The following is a 23,926-nucleotide window of genomic DNA, read 5'->3' as shown; positions in this document are numbered from 1 at the left end:
GATTGGAACAAGGATGGGTAGAAGAGACTCGATAAGCTAGAGATAGACATAAGATCTACTACTGGTCACGGACCAGCGTGTGTCACAGACTAATGTATAGGAGTTACCTGTGGCTCAACACCGTAGGGCGCGCCTACTGGTAACGGAGGCAGAGGGCGCCGGAGACGCCGCTGGAGACACTGAATGCGGCAGTCACCATGTAAGACAACAGGAAGTCAATATATAGTTCCGGATATCTGTTTCTGGCTTGTTTAGTAAGAAATCTTGTTGGTCCCAGCATATCATGTATACATGTATGTATAGTCACAACTATAAGCCCCCCCTTTCAGGAAGGAAAGTGCAATCTATATAGCATCTCTTAATACAAGGACTTGGTAAATAGTAGTCGTTATAAGCCTAATATAAGTCTACAGCTATTATGCTTTCATTTTATAAGTAAAGCTATTTATATCTTCTTTAACACGATTAATATCAACTCTTAAAACAACTTTTATATCAACTAGAGAAGAAAACGCCAAGTCAGGTACTTGTTTTCTGTTGTAAACTATCAGGGACGACACGGTTCAGTACTCTCTTCAGACTTGGGAGCCAACACTCGGTGCGTGGATATCCTTCCTTCATATAACTGCACTCCCGCCCGGGGTCTCTATCGCAGAACCACTTGCGGTAAATGTAGTTGTGTAAGGAGGCGCAAACTGCACGGCAAGGCTCGCCGTCAGATCTGCCCCCGGCACCGGTCAATTTGCCTTGCCTGGGACCACTGCAGCCTCGTGCGGGCTAGCCGGTACCGATGTGTCATGCTGGAAAAGCGTCTCGTCGACAACTTCTAGGTGCGAAGCGTTTGAGACGGCTCTTAGTTAGAAGGGAAAGACAAACACTGAGGGGATACGCAGGACAACCACGCTGGCTCGGCTACTCGAGACATATGAGCATACATGTATGTACGTATGTCATACGCGTCACCTCCTAAAGTGCCATTTCGGCTGCCATTCGGAAACACGAGGACTGTTTAAGAAAAAAAAAGCAGACAAGTTCTTTGCGACTCGTTTCGGCAGTTTCACTCCAATCTCGAGACGCGAATTATTCAATCATATTCGTGCTTGAGCCTAAACTCGGCTGGCCCCTGCGGGCCAATTTGCCTGCCCAGCGGCGTCATGTCGAGCAGCTGCAGGGTTGGCATCACCTTATCCGCGCCCCTGGCAAACGTCGAGTAAGTGTGAAAGATGTCGCCGTCTCTCTTGTAAAAGATGCTGAAGCCAGGCACATCGCCAGAGTACCAGCTCTTGCCCTGGGCCTTCATCTCGTCCTTGGTGCGGAAATTGAGCTCCATGGGGCGCTTGGACTCGTCCATGGTAGCGTGGAAATCGTAGTTGAAGTCGGAGCCCTGGCTCGAGTACCATGGCCAGGTCCAGCCGTTGAGGGCCCGGAAGGCCTCGAGTTTCTCGGGCGGGGCGCGGGAGACTACGACGAGGTTGGTGTTCTTGAGCCGCAGGTGGCGTACATCTGGCAGCGCCTCGCCGATGTGGGAGCACCCCCGGCAGCCTTGGTCCGACTCGGGGCCGAACATGAAATGGTAGACGATGAGCTGGTCTTTGCCGTCAAAAAGATCGGCCAACGTCACGCTCTCGCCCGCCAGCGAGCTCAAGGTATATGACTTGTCCAACCTGACCATGGGCAGTGCTCGGCGCTGGGCCGAGAGAGCGTCGTTGGCCCGCGTCAGCTCCTTTTCCTTGTCCAGCAGCGCCTTGCGGGCCACGAGCCAATCCTCGCGGCTGACAACCTAGAGCGCCTGCGGTCAGGAGGACGTTGGACCAAAGCAAAGCGCTCCATCCTCACCTTGAAGCTTGGTGCGGCACCGAGCTGAGACATGATTGATCTGACGTTCAGATGTTTTCCTTTGCAATGGCTAGGCACCCAGGTCAAAGCTCTTCGTTGGGAGGAGAACGACGAGCCTCGAGGCCGAGACCAAAATGGAGCGGGGGCTGAGGCGGATGGATGAGGACAGCCCAGGCCAATCAGATTCTCGGGCTGTCTCAGGCTCTCAGCACTGCGGCCTGCTCCGCCGGCCACCTAACTTATATGACAGAGTCATGACGATGAGCGCCACAGAGATGGGAGGGCTGAGCCTCGACTCCGAAAGAGCCTGCATGCTATTCACCAGTGTGCCTCGAAGCACCGAGCTTGGCTGACGGGGAGCGCAGTATATTCAATGCTGCTGTCCCCGAAGAGGCCCTTCGCAACCTCAATCAACTGACATCACCTTTTCCCATCATCTTCTCGGCTTCGTTGTTGCGAAATGGGCTTCTGTCAACCTGTCGACTGCAGAGATCTGCCTGATGGCAAGCTGCAGCCCTACGGCGACATATCCGGACCGGGAGACTGTAATTCCCTGAGTACTCGAGGCCTTGGCGACGTGCCACGGCTTGCTGACACGCATCCACATGGTCAGTCATCGTTGGCTTCGTCGGCTCGGTCTACCTGATCTGCATCGTTCTCATCGCATGATCGCATACGATTCGCAGAAAGCCCCGGCCGGCGAAGGCTTCATTTTGCAAAAATGCGAGCCGTTTGCCCCAATTTCACCAATGGTATATTCCTCGGCTGGATCCGGGGAGAGGCCAGGGTGATCCGGGACATGTTACTCGAGAGGGCGAATGGCTTCTTCCTATGCCGGTAGATGGATATGAACGGTCCTTCCAGCAGGCATGTTAGCCGCGAGACACGAGATCCTGTCGATGGCGCTGCTGACGCAGCGCGCCCTGACCTGGCCATTGTCAATGTCTGGCGTCCAGATCTTGACCGGCGGAGGCATTTTCATCCGCGGCTTCGTTTCCCTCCAAGTGCGGAGGGTCTCTGGTGTCCGCATATCACTGGCAGATAGTCGTTTCGCTTGCTTGGTTCGCCAGCGTCACCCATCCTGCCGGTCTCGTAGCCGTCCGGCAGCAGCTTCGCGAGCACTGCCATCAACACGTCGTCGGCCAGTCCGGATCAACTCCGCTATCACTATCAGAAAACTCAGGCCTTCAAGTCCACCGTCTTTTCCATGACCCTGCTCGTCTGCGGTGTCATTCTCCGCTGCTTCAAGATCTTCGGGCGTGTGCGGTCGTGGCTTCGGCCCCTGAGCAGCCTGATTGAAAGGGCGGTCCGGTGGACCATGTCGCACGGCCGACGGTGGCCCAATGCAACGCGGTCCGTCTCAAGCAACACGACATGTGACTCTACTCGGTTGCGCGTCCCGCCATGACACTCTTTTTTCACTCTACGTTTCTTTGCCGACTTACTCAGCTCCATGCTCTTCGACGTATGTTGAGTCCACGTTCCTTTTCCAATTAGGCCATCACCTGATGTCTAGGCAGGTATACTGGCTCATCGCAAGTCTCGCTTGGGCATCAATTAAACTCGGGGCAGCGCGCAACAGCGTACACGTGCCTTCTTCACGCTACTGAGATAACCTTGGCTACGACTGGCATGGAATCCCCATCTGTCGTTTCTCTCTCACTATCGTCATCCTCTGCCAAACCGTCAGTCTCCATGTTATGTATTTCATAGGATGCGCTGGTGGAGCTCATGTAAGATGATGTAGGTGCGCTGGATAGCTCGGGTGGAAATATATCTTCGACAATGTGTACTCGTCGTGTCTCGTACGTCTTGATGAGGAGGCGAGACAAGCGTGTTAATGATCCCCTCCAGTCATGTGGGAGACTTCCCAGATTTAGTACAGAGCGACCGTTGTTCCCCGTCGACACGCCACTTGCTCGACAATTGCCGAAGCAGGGCTTATATATACTTACCAGCTCATGAGCTTGCGTCACTTTGTTCATCAAGGCACACTTCGTAAGTTCGTACAGGCAAGCACGAGCCACAGTTTCTCGGCTATGGAGGACGATAATGTATCAAACTAATACCGCGTCTACCTTGCCCCCATACCCAGCTGGTCAAGCACTTGCTTTGCACAGAAACCAAGGCCAAAATCGGACGGGATGATGCTGGCTCGAGACCCCTATCCACGACGCCTCTCGAGATCAGGAGCTCACGGCGACATTTTTCGGATTGGAGTTGCAAGCCTGGTAGTGTTCCGCATCGCCGCCACACGCCTTGGAGAGCATGCACTTTTTTCTGCAAGGAATGCAGCGTCTCTGCCAGCAAGCGCGGCGCCAGGCACTCTGCTGTAGGTATGTACGTAACTGTTGTTAGACTACGTACAGTAGGTGCTGTAGGTATTATGCGAATATAGTACAGTACTAATATATATTGTTGGTTCTCGGCGCTCGCCATGCCGAGCAGCGGCCTCACACCTTTTCTCTCCAGAAAATGCCGCTTTGGAACATGATGGAGCTGCCGGCGCTGAACAGTCCTGTCCCCGTTGCACCCCAGATGGAGAGAAGAATCTGATGTGACAGTTCACCGGAGCATGAGATTTATGGTTTATACAAAGTACTAGTATCGGCATCTCAAAGGCTGCCTCTGTTTTCCCCACACCACTGACGTCTGTACCGACACTTCCCCACGTATTTGTATACTCTCTATCCATGCCTGTATGCTCCCTAGTAGGGGCCTTACAGTAAGTATATGGTTTCGCTTCATTGCTCTCGTCGCCCCCTCACGCTACTCATGTCATTTCCCTCAATTCAATTCAAGCAGACTCCAAACCCATGGTCGGCAACCAGTTCGAATGCCGTCAACATACATCAACGTCTCGAGCGAGGTCATGGTCACTGGTGTGCATTACTGTCAGCAGGCTTACACTAGACGAACGGGGAAGACGGCTTAATTACACGACGCCCGAACCGCAAGGACGCGCAGGACAGGACCACGGCGAGCTGCAACTGCTGCCACGCGATGACGAGGCCCAGAAGGGCCGTGGCGGTGGCTAGGACGCCAAAGACGATGCCCACGATTGTCGAAGCGTCAATGCCGGGACGTGACGCATCGGACTCGAGTGGTGCGGCTTGCATCGCCGAGCTGACGTTTGCCATATTAGGCAAGATCATGATGAGCCGCGGCTTTGTAGATTCGGCGTATAGAATATAGATGAGGCTCGGGGCGAGTCGGATGGAAACTGCCGAAATGGGATTGTATGACAGCCTCGCTAAGCCCTAGGAGCTTTGAAGAACTCGTCTCGCAGGCCCGACAAAGAATTGATAGATTGCGCGGGGTGTCACGAAGGGCTCTTATACCAGATGTAACTGCTGGTTCCTGAGGGCAAACACCATTCTGATTGAACGTTGGCTGGGGGCGCACGCCGTTCTCCTCCTCCTCGGTACACATCGGTGCATCGTCTACCTCCTAGTTATTCCTGTGGAGACGTGTAGCAGCGCGGCGCAGGGGGGGACGAGGGTAAGCACGAGTGAGGCGCGCCGCGATGGATGGGGGGAGATGTCACTGCCGGGAAGAAGAGCGAGCAGACTGCGGCAAGCGGGGTCAAAAGAAGCGAGCCACGCCTTGGTTTCTAAAAGAGCCACGTCCAGACGCAAAATATAATCTACGAATTCTACTTTTTTCTTGCTACAGGTTTATTGATACTATTAGTACGATAAACATTCCTTTCAATATTTTCAGTTACTCTTAACAAGAGCTTTGCGTGCTCTTCTATATAAGCGCTCATTTAGCATGGCTCGTGTCCCCCCCCTTAATTACTTCGTGCGGTAAAGGAGCAGACGGGTTGCGGGCCCGGATTGCGGCCCAATTAGAGCGGCGTACATCAGTTGGCACAGTACATGAGCTGACGAGTAAATGCAACATGATGGAAATCCTCGCGCGTTTGTGATATTCAAATAGTTACCAGGTAATTATAGTAAGTGCACGATTTTACCAGCACCAAGCGCTGCGTGCATTGTACCAACCAATGATGGACGTAGGGGAGGTGGCCTTTGTGTGCCCAATTGACCGGCCCAAAGCGGGGGGATCCGTGGCGCAAAGAGCCATCGGCCCGGCGATGGGACCAGGTCCGTAGAAACTCAATAAATCGAGACGGTCCTTGGCCGAAGCTGCATTGTCAGTATTATTATCCGTCCCTACACCGGTACCTAGTTACCTACTCATCAACCCAGCCAAGTCTCGCCCGACCTAGGCAGCACAGCTCGACCGACTGGCTGGCTAGTTCGCCCAGCCCACGCATAATGAACATATATCCTTCGCGCACATACATATAAATCGAAGCTCTCGCGATGGCTGTTGCCGTGACGTGTAAAACACTTCATTATAACAGTCACTTGCAGTATCATCTGCTGGAATGTGCACTCAACCTTTGCCTAGCAAAATGACGTGACAGTTATTAGCCCTGGGACCAGGTTTTATGCCCATCCCTCTTGGAACTTCCGCGTCGATACTACAAGAGGACAGACTGCCTTACCTAGGACAGTTTCAATAAGAGCCGTACTTCAATCCTAGGCAGCGACACCAGCGCTACAGAGAGTCGTAGCTGCGATACCAGGACGCGAGAAAAAACACAACAATGCATAGCAACTCTTAATACATATTGAAATTTACTCTGCTCTTAACCTTGTGCTACTACTCACTTATAACGTAACTTGCCTTGACGTGTATTTACATCCTTCTTTTGCCTTGCCTGCCCTTTTCAGTGGCCTCAGCCAACTTTTCTCAAGAAATAAGCCCCAGCCCCTCCCCAGCCCGACCCGACAGGGAACGTAGACGAGACCCAAGCGGCGAGGGACTTCCGCGAGTGGCTCCGGGCATTCCCCGAAGACACACTCATCGTCTACACTTACGACTCGCGGGGCGAGGACGGCGCCTGCAGGGTATAGGCATTTGGTGTGGCTAAGCCCCGACGAAGTGACATACTGCCTTGCGCTGGTTGGACGACGAACCTGAGAGGAGACATGTCAGGGTGACGTGTCGAGGGGGAGGGGCAAGAAGAAAGGGGCAAGAGCAGCCGCGACCAATCATGCGAGGCAAACCACGAGGGACAGTTAGGTTGGAGGAAAGAACTGCTGGACGGGGGCAGGAGAGCCAGTCGGGGCTTGCGCAAAAGAGCCTCGAGGAACGACGAAACAACGAAAATTGGCGAGAGCGGAAAAATCGAGATCGAGATATAGCGAGAGATTGATTTTTTTTACTTTACAAAGCATCTAGACTCCTAGAGAGACAACGGGCGTGGGGGATGTTTAGGCCACTGGAAGGCTCACAAAATATACAGGAGTTATAGCGCATGGGTTTAAACGGGATAAGGGGTACATTGGGGAAATTTGAGGTTTTGAGCGTCTTCGTCTAAAGGGGAACAAGAGAATGGAATACCGAAAACATGGCGGTGATAGTATCATCGTTGTCAAGCGCCCAAAGACCAGGGCCGTGACCATTCAGCCTCTGGTGGCATCCCTGGGAAAAGAACAGCAAACTGTACAGATATCCTCTAGCTACGTGTCCCTTTGTGAATATGAGGAACTTTGGTTGGAACCACGGAGCGAGAGTAAAGGGGGGGCTATGATGCCCTAGCAGAAGCTGTCCCTACAGTTGTCGGGTACAAAAGAACTAGGGATAACCACAAGCTCCTGCCCGGTTTCTTTAGAGACCAACAATGGAATCGCTGGCCCCCGTTCTTCACTCTCTGTTTCGTCGTGCTTGTGTTCCTTACAGTTACCGTAAGTTGACTCCTAGAAGTCGCGACCGCCTCCTGGTAGCAATGCTACCCCACTGCGTAAGACTGCACCGCAGTCAAGGGATACCGACCCTGCAGGTTAATGTACATCCGGGTCCAACTTTCGCACACAGTTGACAAAACCGCCGTGGTTTTAGAAACATCATCTAGGTAGCAAGTGACAACAGCGTCACCCCACAGAACTACAAGAAAGAAATCAGGCCGACGGCAATTTTACATGTTGACTCTTGCCCTCAATTTTCAGCCTTGCGAGAGGGCTGCTTGGCCTCACTCGAGGGCGCCGGGAAACTTGCAACACCTCTTTTTATATACAGCCTCTAAGGCTTTGAAATAATTATAGCCTCCCTAGGTTTCGGGTGGGAAAGAGTCTATCTCCTCATCGTCGTACTCGAAGTAATCCTCCGCCTCCCCGCTCAACGAGAAGAATACGGGATCTTCCGCAGGATCGAATTCTTCCTGCAACAGGAGGAGTCCATGGCATTCTTTGACATAGCCACCTGTGATGGAGAAGGCGACGTCGTCGCCCTCGAGAGTCCTGATCCCCTCCTCGGGGCTTTTGGCCAGGAACACCTTGGCCCCGCCGTCGTTCTTGTACTCGCATACGAGAGGGTAAAATACCTCGCCGTCGGCGTTTCTGACCAGATAGTAGCTTCTGCTACCCTCATCAGCCTCGGGGTTATACTCGACCGTCCAGACGACTAAACGGCTTGACTTGGGCAGCTCCTCAACCGGGCCAAGGCGAAGGCGCGAAACACCGGCTCTATCCATGGCAGCCGTGGCGTAATGCATGGCCCTAGAGGCGCCGTCGAGGACCAGTGTGTTGTCCATGGTCGCTGCCCAAAGGACTGAACAATCGACGCTGGTTTCAAGGCGCTCCGCAACGACGGCGTACATGTTGCCGTTGCTACAGGTAGCAACCATTGTCTTCTCGTCCCTGTCCACCAAGCGGCCAAACTCGATCCCGTTTGTGTCGTTGTAGGACAAGTCTTGTATGATTTCTGCTTCGTATGAAAGCTCGTCGGAGGAGCCTCCCTGGAAAGTAGCTAACATCTCAGGCGTCAACTCGCTGACCATGGGGGCCGGCCCGGGCGCCTGCTGGGGGGCCCGACCCTCCAGCTGTCTACGGCGCAGCCGCGTGGCCTTGGTCGAATTACTTTTTCTGTTGCTCTGCGCAAGGTGCTTGGGCAGCCTGAGGGGATGTCAAGGTTAGCTCGACCGCTCACGAGTCTCCCACAAAGCGATTAGACTTACGGGATGCAGTTGCGGGCTATCTTTCTGTCATCGGTGTCGTAGAGGTTGAACGTCTTGAAGCCGAAAGCGTCGGCCCAGAGCTTGTTTCGCCATGTCAACTGCGAGAGGATACCTGCACAGCCATCCGTTTCCTCGAAGCCGGCCGAAAACTTTCCCGCCTTGTCCAAGCCTACAGACGCAGCAACTTGGGCGACTCCCTTGACCGACGGCTCGTTGACCAATTTAGCCGACTTCTCAAACGAAAAGACTTTAAGGCCGACTTTCAGGGCCATGGGTAGGCCAAGCTCGGCCGAAATCATGATCTCGCCGTTGGCCTCGAAGACAGGCTTGAAGTAGGGCTCCCAACCGCTCTGGACGGGCGTCGAGGCCTTGAAGTCGATGACAATGTGTGCATCGTGCAACCCCATCTCGGCACCCGCCAGCATCTTACCATTCGCAGCCGCTTCTAGGTTCACGCTGGCGCCAAGAGATATCCAGGGGCCGACCTCGACAGGGCCGTAAGATAAGCCGGGCAACCCGACGTCGAGCAGGTCTGTCTCGAACTTCCTTGAGTAGGAAATCTTTGCGTCAATACCGATCTTAAGGACGAACTCCAAGTCCGTATGGAACTCAACTTTGGCTGCAGTCAAGCCGTCGTTAGCGTTCCAGGTAGCCCGGCCGTTAACCCGAGCCTGGCCCTTGACGCTGCAACCAACGCAATAGATATTAAGATACTTTTCGAGGTGCTTATTATCGGATTCTTCCAACCCAAAAGACTTAAGCAGGATGCCGTCGCCCCAAGGTGAAGTGACCTGCTTTGCGTGCTTGTCCTGAATCTTGTCAATCTGGGCTGCGCTGGGGACCTTCCATGAAATCTCCTTGTTGATGCTGGCAGAGATTTCAATCAGCTTCTTAACAGCGGTCCAGATTTGCTTAAACGGCCAAACTCTCTTCTCTAAGACAACGGATCGACGGTGCCGCCTCCATAAGGGGTCTTCCGCGTCAAAATCAAAGTCTTGATCCGATGGTTCGGCCTCCTCGTCATATTTTGGGTAAAGCTGCTTCAGGTAGGCCTGGTCTGCGGGCTGCATTTCCTCGTAGCCCATAATGTCGTCGAGGTCTTCGTCAAAAAAGGGACCCAAGCAAGCAGTAGGAAGGCCATACTTGGTGTCGACCGGCGGCTTGCAGGCATTCCTGTCTCTGCCAAGCATAGAGTCTCTGCTGTTGTTCGAGGGTGCAGTTGGTGAAGGAGATATGCTTGTGGCCGAGGCATTAGATGCAGGAACGTGGCTGGACTTGGGACTGGCCGTCGAACTGGAACTCGGACTCCAGGAAAAGCGATCTTCATCCTTTCTCGACGATGTCGGTTTCTTCTGCTTGTCTTGGTCCTGGCCGCCTTCACGGGGGACCCAGTGGCCCCACTCCGTCTCGCCGCCGGTGGAAATGGTATCCGGTCGCTTTGCCTCGCCCTTGACAATGAACTCTAAGCTGTTGCTCTTCTCCAGTTCCGCGACGACGAAATAGCAACGATCTCCTTTATCGTAGTCGCCACAGCCCCGGACGTAACCGACAAGGATCAAGCCATCCTTGGCTGACCAGGTGCTGGCGGCGTAGTCAAAAGCCTGCTGGCTGGCGAACCGGATGGTCATTGTGGCGAGCTCTGATATATGAGCATCATAGCTCACGACTGTGACGTGATCGGAGTGGTCAAGGTTGACTGAGGGACTGTCAAAGTAGAACGTGAGGAAGGCGAATCGCCCAGACTTCTTGGGATCTGTTTGGAAGGGACGTTAAGTTAGTCTCTCCAACTCTTCGCCGGGTAAGTCTTTTGGTCCCATGGGAATACATACCACCGTTGCCGTAATAAAGCTGCGAGCCTGTGCCGGGCATAACCGGTTTCACGTTGGCCGCCGGCTTAGTGTCAAAGTCCCAGTGCACATTTGGCGAAAGCGTGGCAATCGGGCCATTGACGGAAAAGGTGGCCGTTTGCTCATTCTTGAAGCCGAAGCTGTTGTGACCATCGGCAGCAGGAGGAGAAGGAAGTTGGAATGGCACCGCGGACATGGTGACAGAGTCAACCGCAGCACCGCATCCCTTGTGCTTCGCGTGACTGTGGGAAGCGGATGTGAACGCGGCCGGGCTCAACGTATCAGTGCGAGTTCTCACAATGTTGTGAGTGGAAACCGCCCGGCTGCTGTTGCTCGCAATCGTCGTCGAGTTCACAGTTACGAGTCCGGGGGCGGGAACGGCTTGGACAGCCCCAGCAGCGGCCACGAGGGCGACGCATATTCTCGACCACATGCTGTGCAGATTCGCCTCGGGAATCGTCCAGCAGGAGACTATGTTGAAGAAGTCGGTCGGTTGAAGTTGCTTTCAGAAGGCTGCCGCCTCTTCTTTATGTACATGTAAGAAAGAAGACACGGCGATGAGAGGGAATGGGGGCCCTCGGGTCGAGGGAGCCTCGGAGCTGGGACCTTGCATGGAAACATGCCATTAAATCGCCAAGTCGAGCGATTTGTTCTACAGTCAGCCCTGAGCCTCGTAAGGCTGAATTGGCCGATCGGATAAAGAGATTAGGTCCCCTAGCGCTGGTGGAAACTCCCAGAATGGACATGGATGGATGGAGTTATCGTGAGTCAAGTGTTTGGTCTACTCAAAATCAATTGGATGGAGAGGTTCTTATTCTTTCTTTACTATGATTTCGTTTAAGCAAGCAATCTCATACTTCACACTAAGGAGAGCATGCCGCATTTGGGAGACTTGAGCTACGGCTGCTCTTTGACCCAAGTCTGTACTACCCCCCATCCGCTCATCGTCATCAGCAAGAGTCTGTTGTTTAGAGGCGTCGTATTACAACCATTAAAATTAGCTGAGTAGGGACATGACAAAACCCCTCCCCAAAGCAGGCATCGAGGAGGCTATTATTTCCAGTCTCGAGGTATGGCTGCTTACGTCTGTGAGTAGTTGGCGTCGATGCCTTTGTCGATACAAATCTCGTCACATACCTACCTAATACAGTGATGACCCTGCATGAGTGCTAGTGGAGATTGACGCAAAGCTCATCCTTATCGGCACAAATAACAGCGGCCGGGTCAAGGGGAAGAAAAGTACGGCGCAGGCCCGCTCTTCCGCTCGTGTCTTCCAGGTGTGCGAATTCAACGCGCCTACGGCTTCTTCCTCAAAAGGGCCGAAGATCCTGGTTATAATGCCCCGAGACTAATACCTCTAGCTCTGAGAAAAGCTATATGAATCCTGATTCGAACAGGCGAAGCTATTCGTAGGAGTGATGTAACAACAGGCAACGAGTCAAACTACATGAGTGGCGGCCAAGCGTGGGTGCGCCCCGCGCGGGGCACCCTCACTCAGCCGATGCGCCGTGCTGGTAAACATGGCCGAAAAGCAACCCGTGCTTCGTTTACGGGCTTTTAACCGTCCCGTCGCTTTCCCCACTGTGTGCCTGTGTGCCCCTGGCAGTCATGTCGGGATCCCACCAAATGCATGCTCACGAGTCAAGTCTGCCTGGCTCGTATTCCTACAATCCGACAGCTGACGCATTTGCAGCCTTTTCTCTATGTACTTTGGCATGCGGCTCAAAAGAAACCCAACTTTACGGTTACGTATTCAGGGAGTACGCCGACAATCCTTGTTCCGGAGAAATATCTGCTTCGGACGGCTCTTTTATCCTTTCCGGCGGGGAGAAAAAGGCGAAAGCAGAGATGCACAGCGCATTCTAAGGAACTCCCTAGCCCCCCTTGCAGCTGTTGAGGACATTATTTGTCGAACCCATAACCTCGTAGCCAGCCCGGCAATGCAGAAGCATGATCGATCTGCGTTACTCTATCTTTGTCACCAGATGTCCAGTCTTGGCCCGGCAGCTTCCATGTGGTAGACTGATCGGTTACGTATATAATATAGCTTTTCCAAAGTCGACCTATAAAAGAATAGCCCCTGAGCTATACCTGCTAGCTGGAAGCGATGCCAACGTCCCTATATTGTGACTTATAGAAAGCAGGCATGTTTCCGAAAAATCCTACCTAAAGCAGAAAAACATTTCTACTGCTAATTTAAATACGTGTCCGGTATTGCAATCCGGCGCGCGGTTCCGGACGGCTATTCCCGGATAGAGGCGGATGATTCTATGATATTTATAGGGTCTATTAAACGCGCTAAGCTCCTAGGCTATTTAGCTAGCTAGAACAAGCAGTATTTTTTTTTAAATATAATAATATTTACTAATATCTCTTATTTTATATAATTTTTAAGGATTCTTAGTTCTAGGTTTTATTATTTATTTATTTAAGGCAGTATTTAGAGACTATAGTAAGCTATTATAATATCTTACTAAGTAATTAAAATAAAAAAGAAAGCTAAATAAATATATTTTAACCTTTATATTATTATACCCTTACTTATAGCTAGCTTTATAATATATATAGTTATTTATTAAATATATTTTACTTATAAAATATTAATAAAAAACTATTAATAATTTAAGTAACTATCGTTATAAATATTAATAGCTATAGTAAGCTTAAGCTAAAGTAAATAGTATATAATAGTTATTAAGCGATAATTATATAATAAATAATAAATATATATAGTTAGCTAGTAAAAGGCCTATCTCTTAATAATAATAATATTATCTTTTTATTATTATTACTTATATATAGCCTCTAGGGCTATCGCGAGGCTAATAAGGGCCTAGGCCTTTATTAGTAGTCCTAGCTAGCTATAGAGCCTAGGGGCTTATAACTAATTAAGGAAAGGGTAGCTATAAAGGTAAAGATAAAGGAAAGGTTAGTTTAGTTCCTCCTACGCGGTGTTTCCCCCCCTAAGGGCCCTAGGGCCCCTAGGTTACTCCTTTTCGAGCTACTTAACTATCCCTATCTTTATTTTAGCTAAGAAAGTTAAAAGGGCTTCCCTTCCTTCCTTAGAGCTATAGAGAAGAGGTAGGCTAAGGGCCCCCTTCTATCTCTTAGAGGCCTAGTAAAGGACCTCTCTTTCCCTCCTATAGTTTAGGCACCTTAAGATAAGGTGCCTAGCTATATACCTTTCTTAGCCGTAGCGGTAGTCGTCTTAGTCTACCTTCTTAGTACTTTTTAAGAAGGAAAATAAGAAGCTAGCCTTAAAGAAGAGCTAGTAAAAGGCTAAGAGGGTCGGCCTAGGCCTCCTTATAACGACCGGTGTTATTCCTAAGGGATAAACCTATTAAAGGGTTTATATTAATAGATATAATAAGGCGTAGTCTAAGTAATAATAAGTATATTACGTTAGTAATAAGTCGGAGGTTATAGACTATAGACTATAACTAAGTAATTAAGTAATTAAAATTAAAAATAAGATCGTAATAAAGATTATAATAATTATATTAAAAGCTATCGAGCTATTTATTTAAAGGAGTAAAAGTAAGTAGCTATATATACCTATAGAGACTATCCTTAGATTATAGGCCTAGCTATAATCCCTAACGTTAGATTATATAGAGCGTAGTAATCTTATTAATCTTAGATTACTTAGATTTCTATAATCCCCTTAATCCTATATCTATTAGATAGTTATACTAACTATTTATCTATTAGACTATATTATATACTTAACGCGGTCGACCGTTAGCGGCCTAGTAGCTATAGTCGTAATACTCCCTATAAGGTCCTTTTCTAGGCTAAGGGCTAAGCGGGGGGTCTTTTAAATAAATATATAGTACTTACCTAAGCCCTTAGCCCTAGGGCCTTTAGCTACCTTAGTAGCCTAGAGGCCCTTTTAATAGTCTTTAGTAGCTTACTAGACCTTTCTTTATAAGTAGCTAATAAAGATTAAAGGGGTCCTTTAAGTAGGGGCCTCTAAGCCTTTCTTAGCTAGCTAGTTAGCTAGCTTATTACTAAAGATCCCTAGGTAGTTTAATAGGCAAGATTACACCCCTATAGACATTAGCCCGTTAGAGGGATAAGACCCCTAGCACCCCCCTAACTTACTTCTAAGTATACTTAAAGGCGTTATAAAGACCTCGATTATCTAATTAGGCATTATCCTTAATCATAGTTAATTTAAATTTTTATTTTTCCCCTTTAAAGTAGATGCCGCTAGTTGCGCGACTCTAGTAGAAACGAAGAGGCATAGAGTAAAGAAATCTCTAAGACTCGCATTTATAACCTAAAGCCTATAGAGCTATATATAGACTAAGTAATTAGATAATTACGTAGTTAATTACTCTACTAATCCTTTACTACGTGCTACGCGTGCTTTAGGTGTATGCCCTCGTCCCCGTTAAAACTAGTCTCTAGGGCGTAAACTCGTTATTCCGTTCTATTTGCACAGCGATAAGTAGCTTTACGAAGCCGAGAATACCTAGAGGACGACGGTACTATTTAGAAAAAATAAAATCTAGGGATTTAATAATTAAAGTAGCAACTACCTTAATAGCTAGAGTTAGGGACCTAATAAGGCAATAGACTTACCGGGAAACAAATAATTAGATAATGCCTTCGCTAATAGTAAAGGAAAAGCAATAAGCTAATACTAAAAAACCCTAAGCTCCTATTATTAGCCCTACGACCCCTAATACTAGCGACTCGGTTAAGAAACTACGATCCTTATATAATACTTTAAAAGATATAAATAACGACGATAGCGTAATCTAGACCGTTCTAGAACCCTACTAAGACCTCTTACTTATATACGTATTAATAATACTAATATAAGTACTAACGAGGGATACCCTAATAACCTTAACCTTAGCTCTCCTCTATGCGGTAGCTTATAGAGAACGTCTACCTCCCGCTAATAGATAAGAAAGTAAGCAATAAGATAGTTATAATAAGATATCCTTTAACTCCGAAAACTCTAACTCTAAATTTTACAACCTCGTAATCTATAAGCATACTATATCTAGAAATACTAGCTATTAAGAAGGATTATCTAATCCTACTACTAGCGATATAAAGAAAATTAAGGTAGATATTAATAAGATTGCTAATAAACTTAGGGATATACTCGCTAGAAGCTAAGATAACCTCGTAGGAAGACTCCGCTAACTATAACTCCTACCTATCGGAAAATTTAACGGTAAAAACGTAACTAAATTCCTTAAGAAGTTTAAACGGGAGATACGCGTTAACCGCATCTACGATAAGGATAAAATAGACTAGCTCGAAGTCTATATCTCCTCTATATAAGCCCCTACTATTAAAATTCTTATAGACGGACTTACTTAGGAAGAAACGAAGAAGAGACTCCTCTAATACTACTACGTATATAATATTAAATAACTAGAAACTACTAACGACCGCTTAGACTATTATAATACTAAAAAGCTTAAGACTATTACGGAAGTTATAGAATAGCTTAGTCTCTACTTATACCTATAGCGTAAGGCATAACCTAACGGCTAGGAAGAATCTATAGTTTAGTTATACTTTATCTACTATATAATACCGAAGGAGCTTATTATTAACGTTATAGAGAGAAACGGGAAGATATCTAAAGTTATCTTAAAACTCCTATATAAAAGCCTTATCTATATAATCAATAATTATTTAGCACCTCGCTAGGATATTAAGCGACGAGATATAGTATCTAAAGTCTATAATTAGAAGCTTAAGAACCTAAAGAAAGACTAGCTCTTCGGGGAAATTAATAAAGTAATAGAGGAAGCCGAATCCGATAAGGATAAAGAAAAACTTCCTAAAGAGCTAAAGAAAATAGATAAGAAACCTAGATAGCCCGTAAAGGAGATCTTAGACCTAATAAAAGCCTTTAAAGATATAAAGATTAACCTTACTCGCTAGTAAGAGTAGATATTTAACTAGCTTAATAAGGAATAAAGACGTATTAGTAGTAGAGGCTACTCTTTAAGTTATAGATAAGGAGGTAGCGTAAATACTATCGGATTTTACTACCTATCTAATTAATATATATAGCTTTAGGTTAATGCTTTTAACCGGCCTAGGAGATACTTCTATTACGGTAAAGAAGGATACTACCCCGATAAGTACGAGGTATACTCTTAGGACTATAAGATCGGATTTATAATATATAAAGTAGTAAACGGGACTCTTTACCTTAGAAGAAAAGATAATAGAAGCGTAATTCCCCCGGTGCTTACTAATAGGTTTTCTTAAATAGGTATATATATTCGAAGGCTTATTATATACTAGGTAAATATATAGCTAGACTCCTTTATATTACTACTTATAAAATAGGTTAAAGCTATAGTTATACTATCTTACCTAAATTAGGCTACTAGTAAAAGAGAATCTAGTTTCCTAGACTAGTTCTAGAGATATAGAAGCCCGTATAAGTAAAAGCTAAGGAATCTAGAAGTAAGCGATATAAGAAAAGAAGTAGGAAGGACATCGGTTATTATAATTATAGATAATATATAATAAAGCGATATATATAATTAGATAATCTATACGACTACGATAGGGATTAATGCCTATAAAGGGAAAAGATAAAAAGTTAAAGAGGACGTAGAGGAAATCGAGATAACGAGAATAGTAAAAACTAGCCTAAAGATTATCCCTATATACTATAGACATAGAGTAGATCTAGATAAGAAGTTCGATAGACTTACGGATAAAATCGTTAGAGAAATTATATATAAAAGAATCCCGATCCCTCTAAATTACCTAATTAACTTTATTCCCTAACTAGGCGAGAGACTTAGCACGAGATACATAGACATAGCCTAAGGTATAGAAAACACTAAATTCTAGACCCTAGAGAAAGTAGAGAGTAATATAAGACCCTATAGAGCTACGATAACGGTTATAAAAGCAGCCGAAAATAATATAGAGAGTAGTTTACTCCTCCTCGAATATCTATAAGGAAAACTCGCGGTAGCTTTAATATAAGTTAAAGAATAGGACGAAGAATACTAAGTCGAACCGATTAAGCTTACTTACCCTACTTATAAAGAATCGGATTATAAGTGCCTCGAAGTCTAATAAGCACTAAAGGAAGTTAGGTTTATAACTAATACGATTAGCGCAACGTAACTAGCCTAAGGACTATCTAATTAATAAACTCTAGAGGCAATAAGACTAGAGAAAGATAAATTTATTATATAGGAAGCAGCACTCTTAATAAGATGCTAGGAGATAACTCTAGAGGACCTTATAGCGATTCCTATAATACGTATAAATACGGTCCTTATACCTTTCCGCTCGCTTAAGTATATATAAGACCTACCCTATATTTAAGTATAGCTCGGTAGCTAGAAAGCTAAAGTTCTAAGCGCCCTAATCGATACCGGGTCTAAAGGAAACCTTATTACTAAAAGATATATAAACGTATATAGGCTTAAAATCCTACTAATAAGAGTATTAATAACGGCGTATACTAGGTCCCTTATAAATATAGTTAAGGAGGTAGAGACTAATCTCTATCTAGGAACGGCCTAGATACTAATCCGTCTTTATATTGCGCTAGATAGAGTCTTAGTCCCCTTTATCCTAGGCATACTATTTATTAGAGCCGCGCGTATATTATTTAATTATTCCCTAAGGAACGGGAATATATAGGTTAAATATTAGATCGGCACTATCTAGGTAGTTACGCTAGCGGTAGGAGCTATTAGATAGGAGCTTCCGGACGAGGTCGATATAGTAAAATCCTTTTAGGCTACGACCTTAATAGTTAATAAAGACGTATGCGAAAGACTAAAGCTTAAGGAGGCTATATAGGAAATAGCTACCTAGCTCCTAAGAAATTTTTTTAGGCTTTAGTAATAGAAGTCGAAGAAGATAACCTAGGAGCTACCTAATAATTATAGAGAGAAACCCTTACGGACACCTAGACGGCCGAGATTCTCTTACTAGGAGGCAAGATCCTTAGTTATAGAGGGGGTACTAACTAAGTCCCTAACCTAGCCTACGCTAGCGTAAACGAGCCCTTAATAGCACTAGTACGATAGCAATTAATTATAGATAAAGGAGATAAGGCGATTCTAGCTATCGGATCTAAGATAGTAGAAGAGATTATTAAAGTTATAGTTATAGAGGCTATAGGAGAATTTAAGAAAAATATTATTAAAGCTAGAAAGAAGTTCCGAAAGATCTAGAAAGTTAAAGTTAAGATAGGGAGGAAACGACCTATTAGATTATATAATCTAAGAGTTAATACTCTCTTTAAAAGAAAAGTAGATAAGATTAACCCTATTAACGATGCTCTATTAAACGGCTCAACGCCGGAAGGGGACCCTAACTAGAAGAAGACTAAATAGAATACCGTTAAAGATAAGATATAGCCTAGACCCTACCCGGAACACTTAATAGGAAAATTCTTAAGTATATAGAAAGGAAAGCGGCTAATATAAGAAAGACTTAAAGTAATCTACGAATAATTTAAGGGCTTTCTTATAAAGGCAGAAATCCGGATCTTCGATAGTATTCTATTTAATAGGGAAGCAGCGTTATCCTAGGACTTTATAGAAAGAGGTAGAGTTAACCTAGCTATAGCCCTACTATAGGTTATTAAGATAATAGAATATAAGGCATAGTAAGTAGCCTTAATCCCGATCCTAAAAGCGATAGAGTAGAAAGTTATCGATATCCTTAAAATTAGACTAAAAACAAGAGTCCTTAAAGAAGGGCACGGGCCCTATAGGAACCCCTTTTTCCTAGTAGTAAAGAAAGACAGAGGACTACGCCTAATTAATTCCGCTATACGTATAAATGCCGTTATAATAAGAGATATAAACCTACCGCCGAATATAGATAAGTTTAGCGACTACTTCTTAATATATAAGATCCTTTCCCTCCTAGACCTTTTTTTAGGCTATAATTAGATCCCTCTTAATATTAGAAGCCGTAACTTAACGATATTCGCGATACCTATTAGCCTCTTACGTATATATATATAGCGACCGAAGTTATCGGTTATATCTATAGAATAAATGGAAGGTGCCCCGTAGAAGCTAAAGTTATTAAAATTAAGGAATAGATAAGATACCTTAATATAACGTATATTAGAGCTTTCCTTAGTATCGTAGGATACTATTAAATCTAGATTAGATAGTTCGCTATCTTAGTAAAACCCCTTATAGACCTACTAAAGAAAGAAGTCTATTAGGAATAGGGAGACGAATAAGTAAAAGCGATAGCTGCCCTTAAGGAAGCTATTACTAATCTAGTCTTTCTAGTATCCCTTAACGTCGGCCTAGGAAGAGGAGACATTATTCTAATATATAATGCTAGTCTGCTTAGCTAGGGGGCAGTCTTAATATAAATCGTCGACGGAAAGAGGCGCCCTATAAGGTTCGAAAGTAGAACGTAGTTACTAGTAGAAACTAAATACGATGCGATAAAGAGGGAGTATAGGGCTATATTAAGTGCGCTTAGGAGACTAAGAATATACCTATACGGCGTATATTTTATCCTAGAAACTAACGTATAGGTCCTAGTTAATTAACTAAAAGGTGCCCTTAAAGACGTCCCTAGAGCTATAGTAACTCGCTAGATAAGCTATATTTTCCTCTTTAACTTTACTATACGATACGTCGAAGGTAAGAAGAATAGCGTAGCTAATAGACTCTTAAGAAAGCCTAAAGGACCTTCTAACGTATTAGATAGGGAAATAGAAGGCGATATTAAAGAATTTATAGACTTCTACTTAAACGTAGTATAAGGGACTAAGCTATAAGGGGACTACTTAAAAGAATCGAGGATAATTGCGAACTTCCTTTAAACGTTAAAACGGCCGGAGGGCCTTTCTAAATAAGACTATAGGAAGCTACGTCTAAAGAGTCTAAGTTTCTACGTTAAAGATTAAAAGCTTTAGCGACTCCCTAGGAAGGAAGAAAGGGGACCTATACTAGTCGTAGATAACCTAAAAGAACGGAAAAGGATTATCGTAAAGTACTACGCGTAAATAGGGCATAAAGGACAATAAGTTATATATATATTCGTAAAAGATAGGTATTAGTAGGCTAGCCTTTAGAACGATATTTATAGCGTAATCTCTTCCTATAAAGAATGCTAATACTTTACGACTAAGAGACCTTAAGAAGTTATAACCGCGACCGCGCCTAGCTACCCTATAAGTAAGATTTACTTTAATAGCTAGTATATACTATCTAATTATAGGTATTCGTACCTTATAAAAGTATAAGACGACCTTACTAGATAGGTAGATTAGTTAAAGAAATTACTATAGGAGCTATAACTAAATTTATACTCTTTATTATTTATAGGTACGGCGTAATACTATACGCTATAATCGATAGAGGGCCCGAAATAAAGAAAGACTTTAAGTATATCCTAGAGGATATAAGCGTTAAAGTTATCTAAACTTTAGTATATAATTTAAAGGCGAACGCGGTAGTAAAATAAGGGTACTAGAGGTTAATAATAGCGCTTATAAAAATAGCGGAGAAAAAGGGTAAGTAGATTAGATACCTTAACTAAGCAATCCTTATAAACCGAATAGTAGTTAGAGAGTCTTATAGAATATTAGCTTTCTACCTACTATATAGATAGGAACCGGTACTACCTCTTAAGGTAAAATACCTAACTTAGCGACTAATCGACTAGGATAAAGTAAAGATAAAAGAAGAATTATTTAAAGTATAAGTACGAGTTTTAGAAAGGAAAGAGAAAGATATAGAAGAAGCTAAGAAAAGAGTAATAAGATATTAGAATCGATTAGCAGAGAGAACGGATAAAGCTAATAAGTATACGATAAGGAAAGAAAGCCTATAACCTAGAGACCTTATCTTACTATTCGACGTAAGATAATTAAATAATCTAGGGAGGTAAGCTAAGTATTAAATAAGGTAGAACGGTCCCTTTTAAGTAGCATCGCGCTTAGAGTAGTCTAGGGCATATAAGATTAAGACTCTAAATAGAATCGTGCTCGATAAGACAATCCTAGGAGAGCATCTAAAGAAATTTAAAAAGGATAAGGAAGGTTAGTAGTGCTTTACTAGGGACGACTAGTTACTCTAAGATAAGATTACTCTCGATAAGAGGAGGAAGGAAGAAATAATAGATAAAGTAGATAATTTACTACTCCTACTAAGTAGAGAAGCCTTAGATTAGATAGTACTACGGTCGCAACGACTCCTTAACGAACCTTAAAAGGATTAAAGCTAGGAAGAGGAAGAAGAGCGACTACGGATACCTAAGAAAGGCCTAAGGCATACGATCGAGGTTTAGCTACCGTAACTTAGTAAAGTAAAAAAGGATCTCTACGCTAGAGCCCTAAAGACGCTAATCTAATAAGAAAAGGAGGAGGCAAAAAGAAGCTAAGGAGGAAAAGGCGGTAAAGATAAAAATCTACGACTATCGTAAGAAGCACGCTAGAACCTAACTAGTAACTAGGATACCGTCTAACTATCTAATCGAAGGACGACTATAGTAGCCGAGATATTTATAAGTGCCCTACTTACTACCTTATCGTTTTAAATTTTCTACCTAAGGCTCCCTAAGTAAATAAAGATAATACTTCCTACCCTTCCCTAATAATAGCCTACCCTCTACTACCTTAAAGAAGGCGAATAGAGATATAATTAAATAATAGAATAAGAAAACGAATATTCTTACTACCTACCTCCCTTAAGAATAAGAGTTTTTACTTTATAGATAGGGATATCTATTCTTTATTATAGAGGGGGAGACCCGCCGCAGCGAAAATAGACGCGCCTATAAGATAAATTTTAATATATTTTCGACTTACTAAATTAAACGCATATTACCTTAAGAGAAAAACTTTTGCCGCTAAAGATAGCGACTAAATAAGGCCACCTACTCCCGGCAAACTTATTATAGACTACTATAAAGCGAACTTAAAGACTATCTAATTATTACTTAAGAGAGAGCTCGTTAAACCTATATAATCTCTTTCCGGGTAAGACGGGCGTAAGGTTAATTTCCTCCCCTTCCTCTAAATCCTTAGTAGGACTAAAGGGATTAGGGATATTATAAAGAAGATAAAGGGCGGTCTCGTTACTAATATACTCGTCGTAAAATTTATTAGTCTTAAGGTCGGTATAGAAATTGCAACCGTATATATAGTTAGCGAATCTATTAAGGTCGTAAGTAGCCCTATAGTATCTAAGGAAGTGCCGCTATTTATAAACGGGCGCCTTAGTCGAATCCTAGACATAGTTAGCGTAAGAACCGCCGGCAATACCTAAAAGAGAGATATACTCGTAAAAAGGAAATATAACGTGCTCGTAAGCGGAAGTTATAGTTATCTAATAAGTTCGAATACACCCTTAATAAAGGCGAGGATTGCGAGTTCTATATAAAGCAATTAAGACTACTTAAGAGTATTCTTACCGCCTTAAACTAAGCTAAGAAAAGAAGTATCCGCGCGGATAAGCGATTTCTATAGGGATATAGGTTACTAGCCGACGTCTATAATAAAGGGCATAGAAGATAATTTAATTATGCCGACCTAGCGTGCTCTCGAGAAAGTAAGAGAGAGGGGAGCGACCGCGCGCTTTAACCCTAATAATATCGGGAGCTTCTAACGGAACCTATAACCGAAAGGCGATTTCTATATAAATTAGAAACCCTTAGTAACCGATATTATTTCTACTACGGACCTAGGTCTCGAAGTAACTATAGATCTATAAAAGAAGACGGTTAAAACGAGCTAAGCGAGATTAGATAAGTTAGATAGTCGTTACTTAAAAGTACTCTATATAAAAAGGAAAGACCTTAGTGCGATAATTCTAAGTAAGAAGAGTAGTAGCAACGAGGGAAGGTCGTAGAAGAGTAGTTAAAGAGAGGTTAACGATATCTAGTAGCTCTTTAGTTTCGAGTTTAGCGGTCTTATAAGATATAATAAGGAAGAAGAGGCAATCGTAAAAGGAGAAGATAAAAGGTAGCGGTCTAAAGAAATAAAGAAGATAGAGAAGAGAAGAGGGAGAAGAGGAATAAAGAAAGTAAAGAGGAAAAGAAAAGGGCGGGGATTAGATAGCTCCCTAATCGATAACCGGTAGAAGAAGCTATTTAGGCGCAACCGCTAAATACGCCTAAGACTTTACCGCTATAGAGGCCGGCTAAAGTAACTAATAACTACGCGCTCTAACGACTATTTATTCCTCTCGCTATACCCTCCTTCTTCCTTCCTTCT

The 23,926-nt window shown here is 44.7% G+C and overlaps 2 protein-coding genes across 2 annotated transcripts; both read right to left on the bottom strand.

Moving 5' to 3' along the window:
* Positions 1–1,084: 1,084 nt before the first annotated feature.
* HRG_10217 (uncharacterized protein) lies at positions 1,085–1,869 on the bottom strand (the record flags this gene model as incomplete). The annotated part of the gene is made up of 2 exons (XM_044868688.1): positions 1,085–1,780; positions 1,837–1,869. 2 exons carry the CDS (start codon positions 1,867–1,869, stop codon positions 1,085–1,087), a joined length of 729 nt encoding a protein of 242 aa, XP_044716043.1.
* A 6,091-nt stretch (positions 1,870–7,960) lies between these two features.
* Positions 7,961–10,909, bottom strand: HRG_10216 (uncharacterized protein; the record flags this gene model as incomplete). Its single annotated transcript, XM_044868687.1, has 3 exons — positions 7,961–8,804; positions 8,867–10,619; positions 10,696–10,909. The coding sequence occupies 3 exons, from the start codon at positions 10,907–10,909 to the stop codon at positions 7,961–7,963; spliced, it is 2,811 nt and encodes a 936-aa protein (XP_044716042.1).
* Between the last annotated feature and the right edge of the window lie 13,017 nt (positions 10,910–23,926).

Source organism: Hirsutella rhossiliensis (genome assembly GCF_020360975.1).
Source record: "Hirsutella rhossiliensis strain HR02 chromosome Unknown scaffold00015, whole genome shotgun sequence".
In the NCBI taxonomy this organism is placed as follows: Eukaryota; Fungi; Ascomycota; class Sordariomycetes; order Hypocreales; family Ophiocordycipitaceae; genus Hirsutella; species Hirsutella rhossiliensis.
Note: the sequence above shows the minus strand (reverse complement) of the source record. Positions and strands in the feature narration are given on the sequence as shown.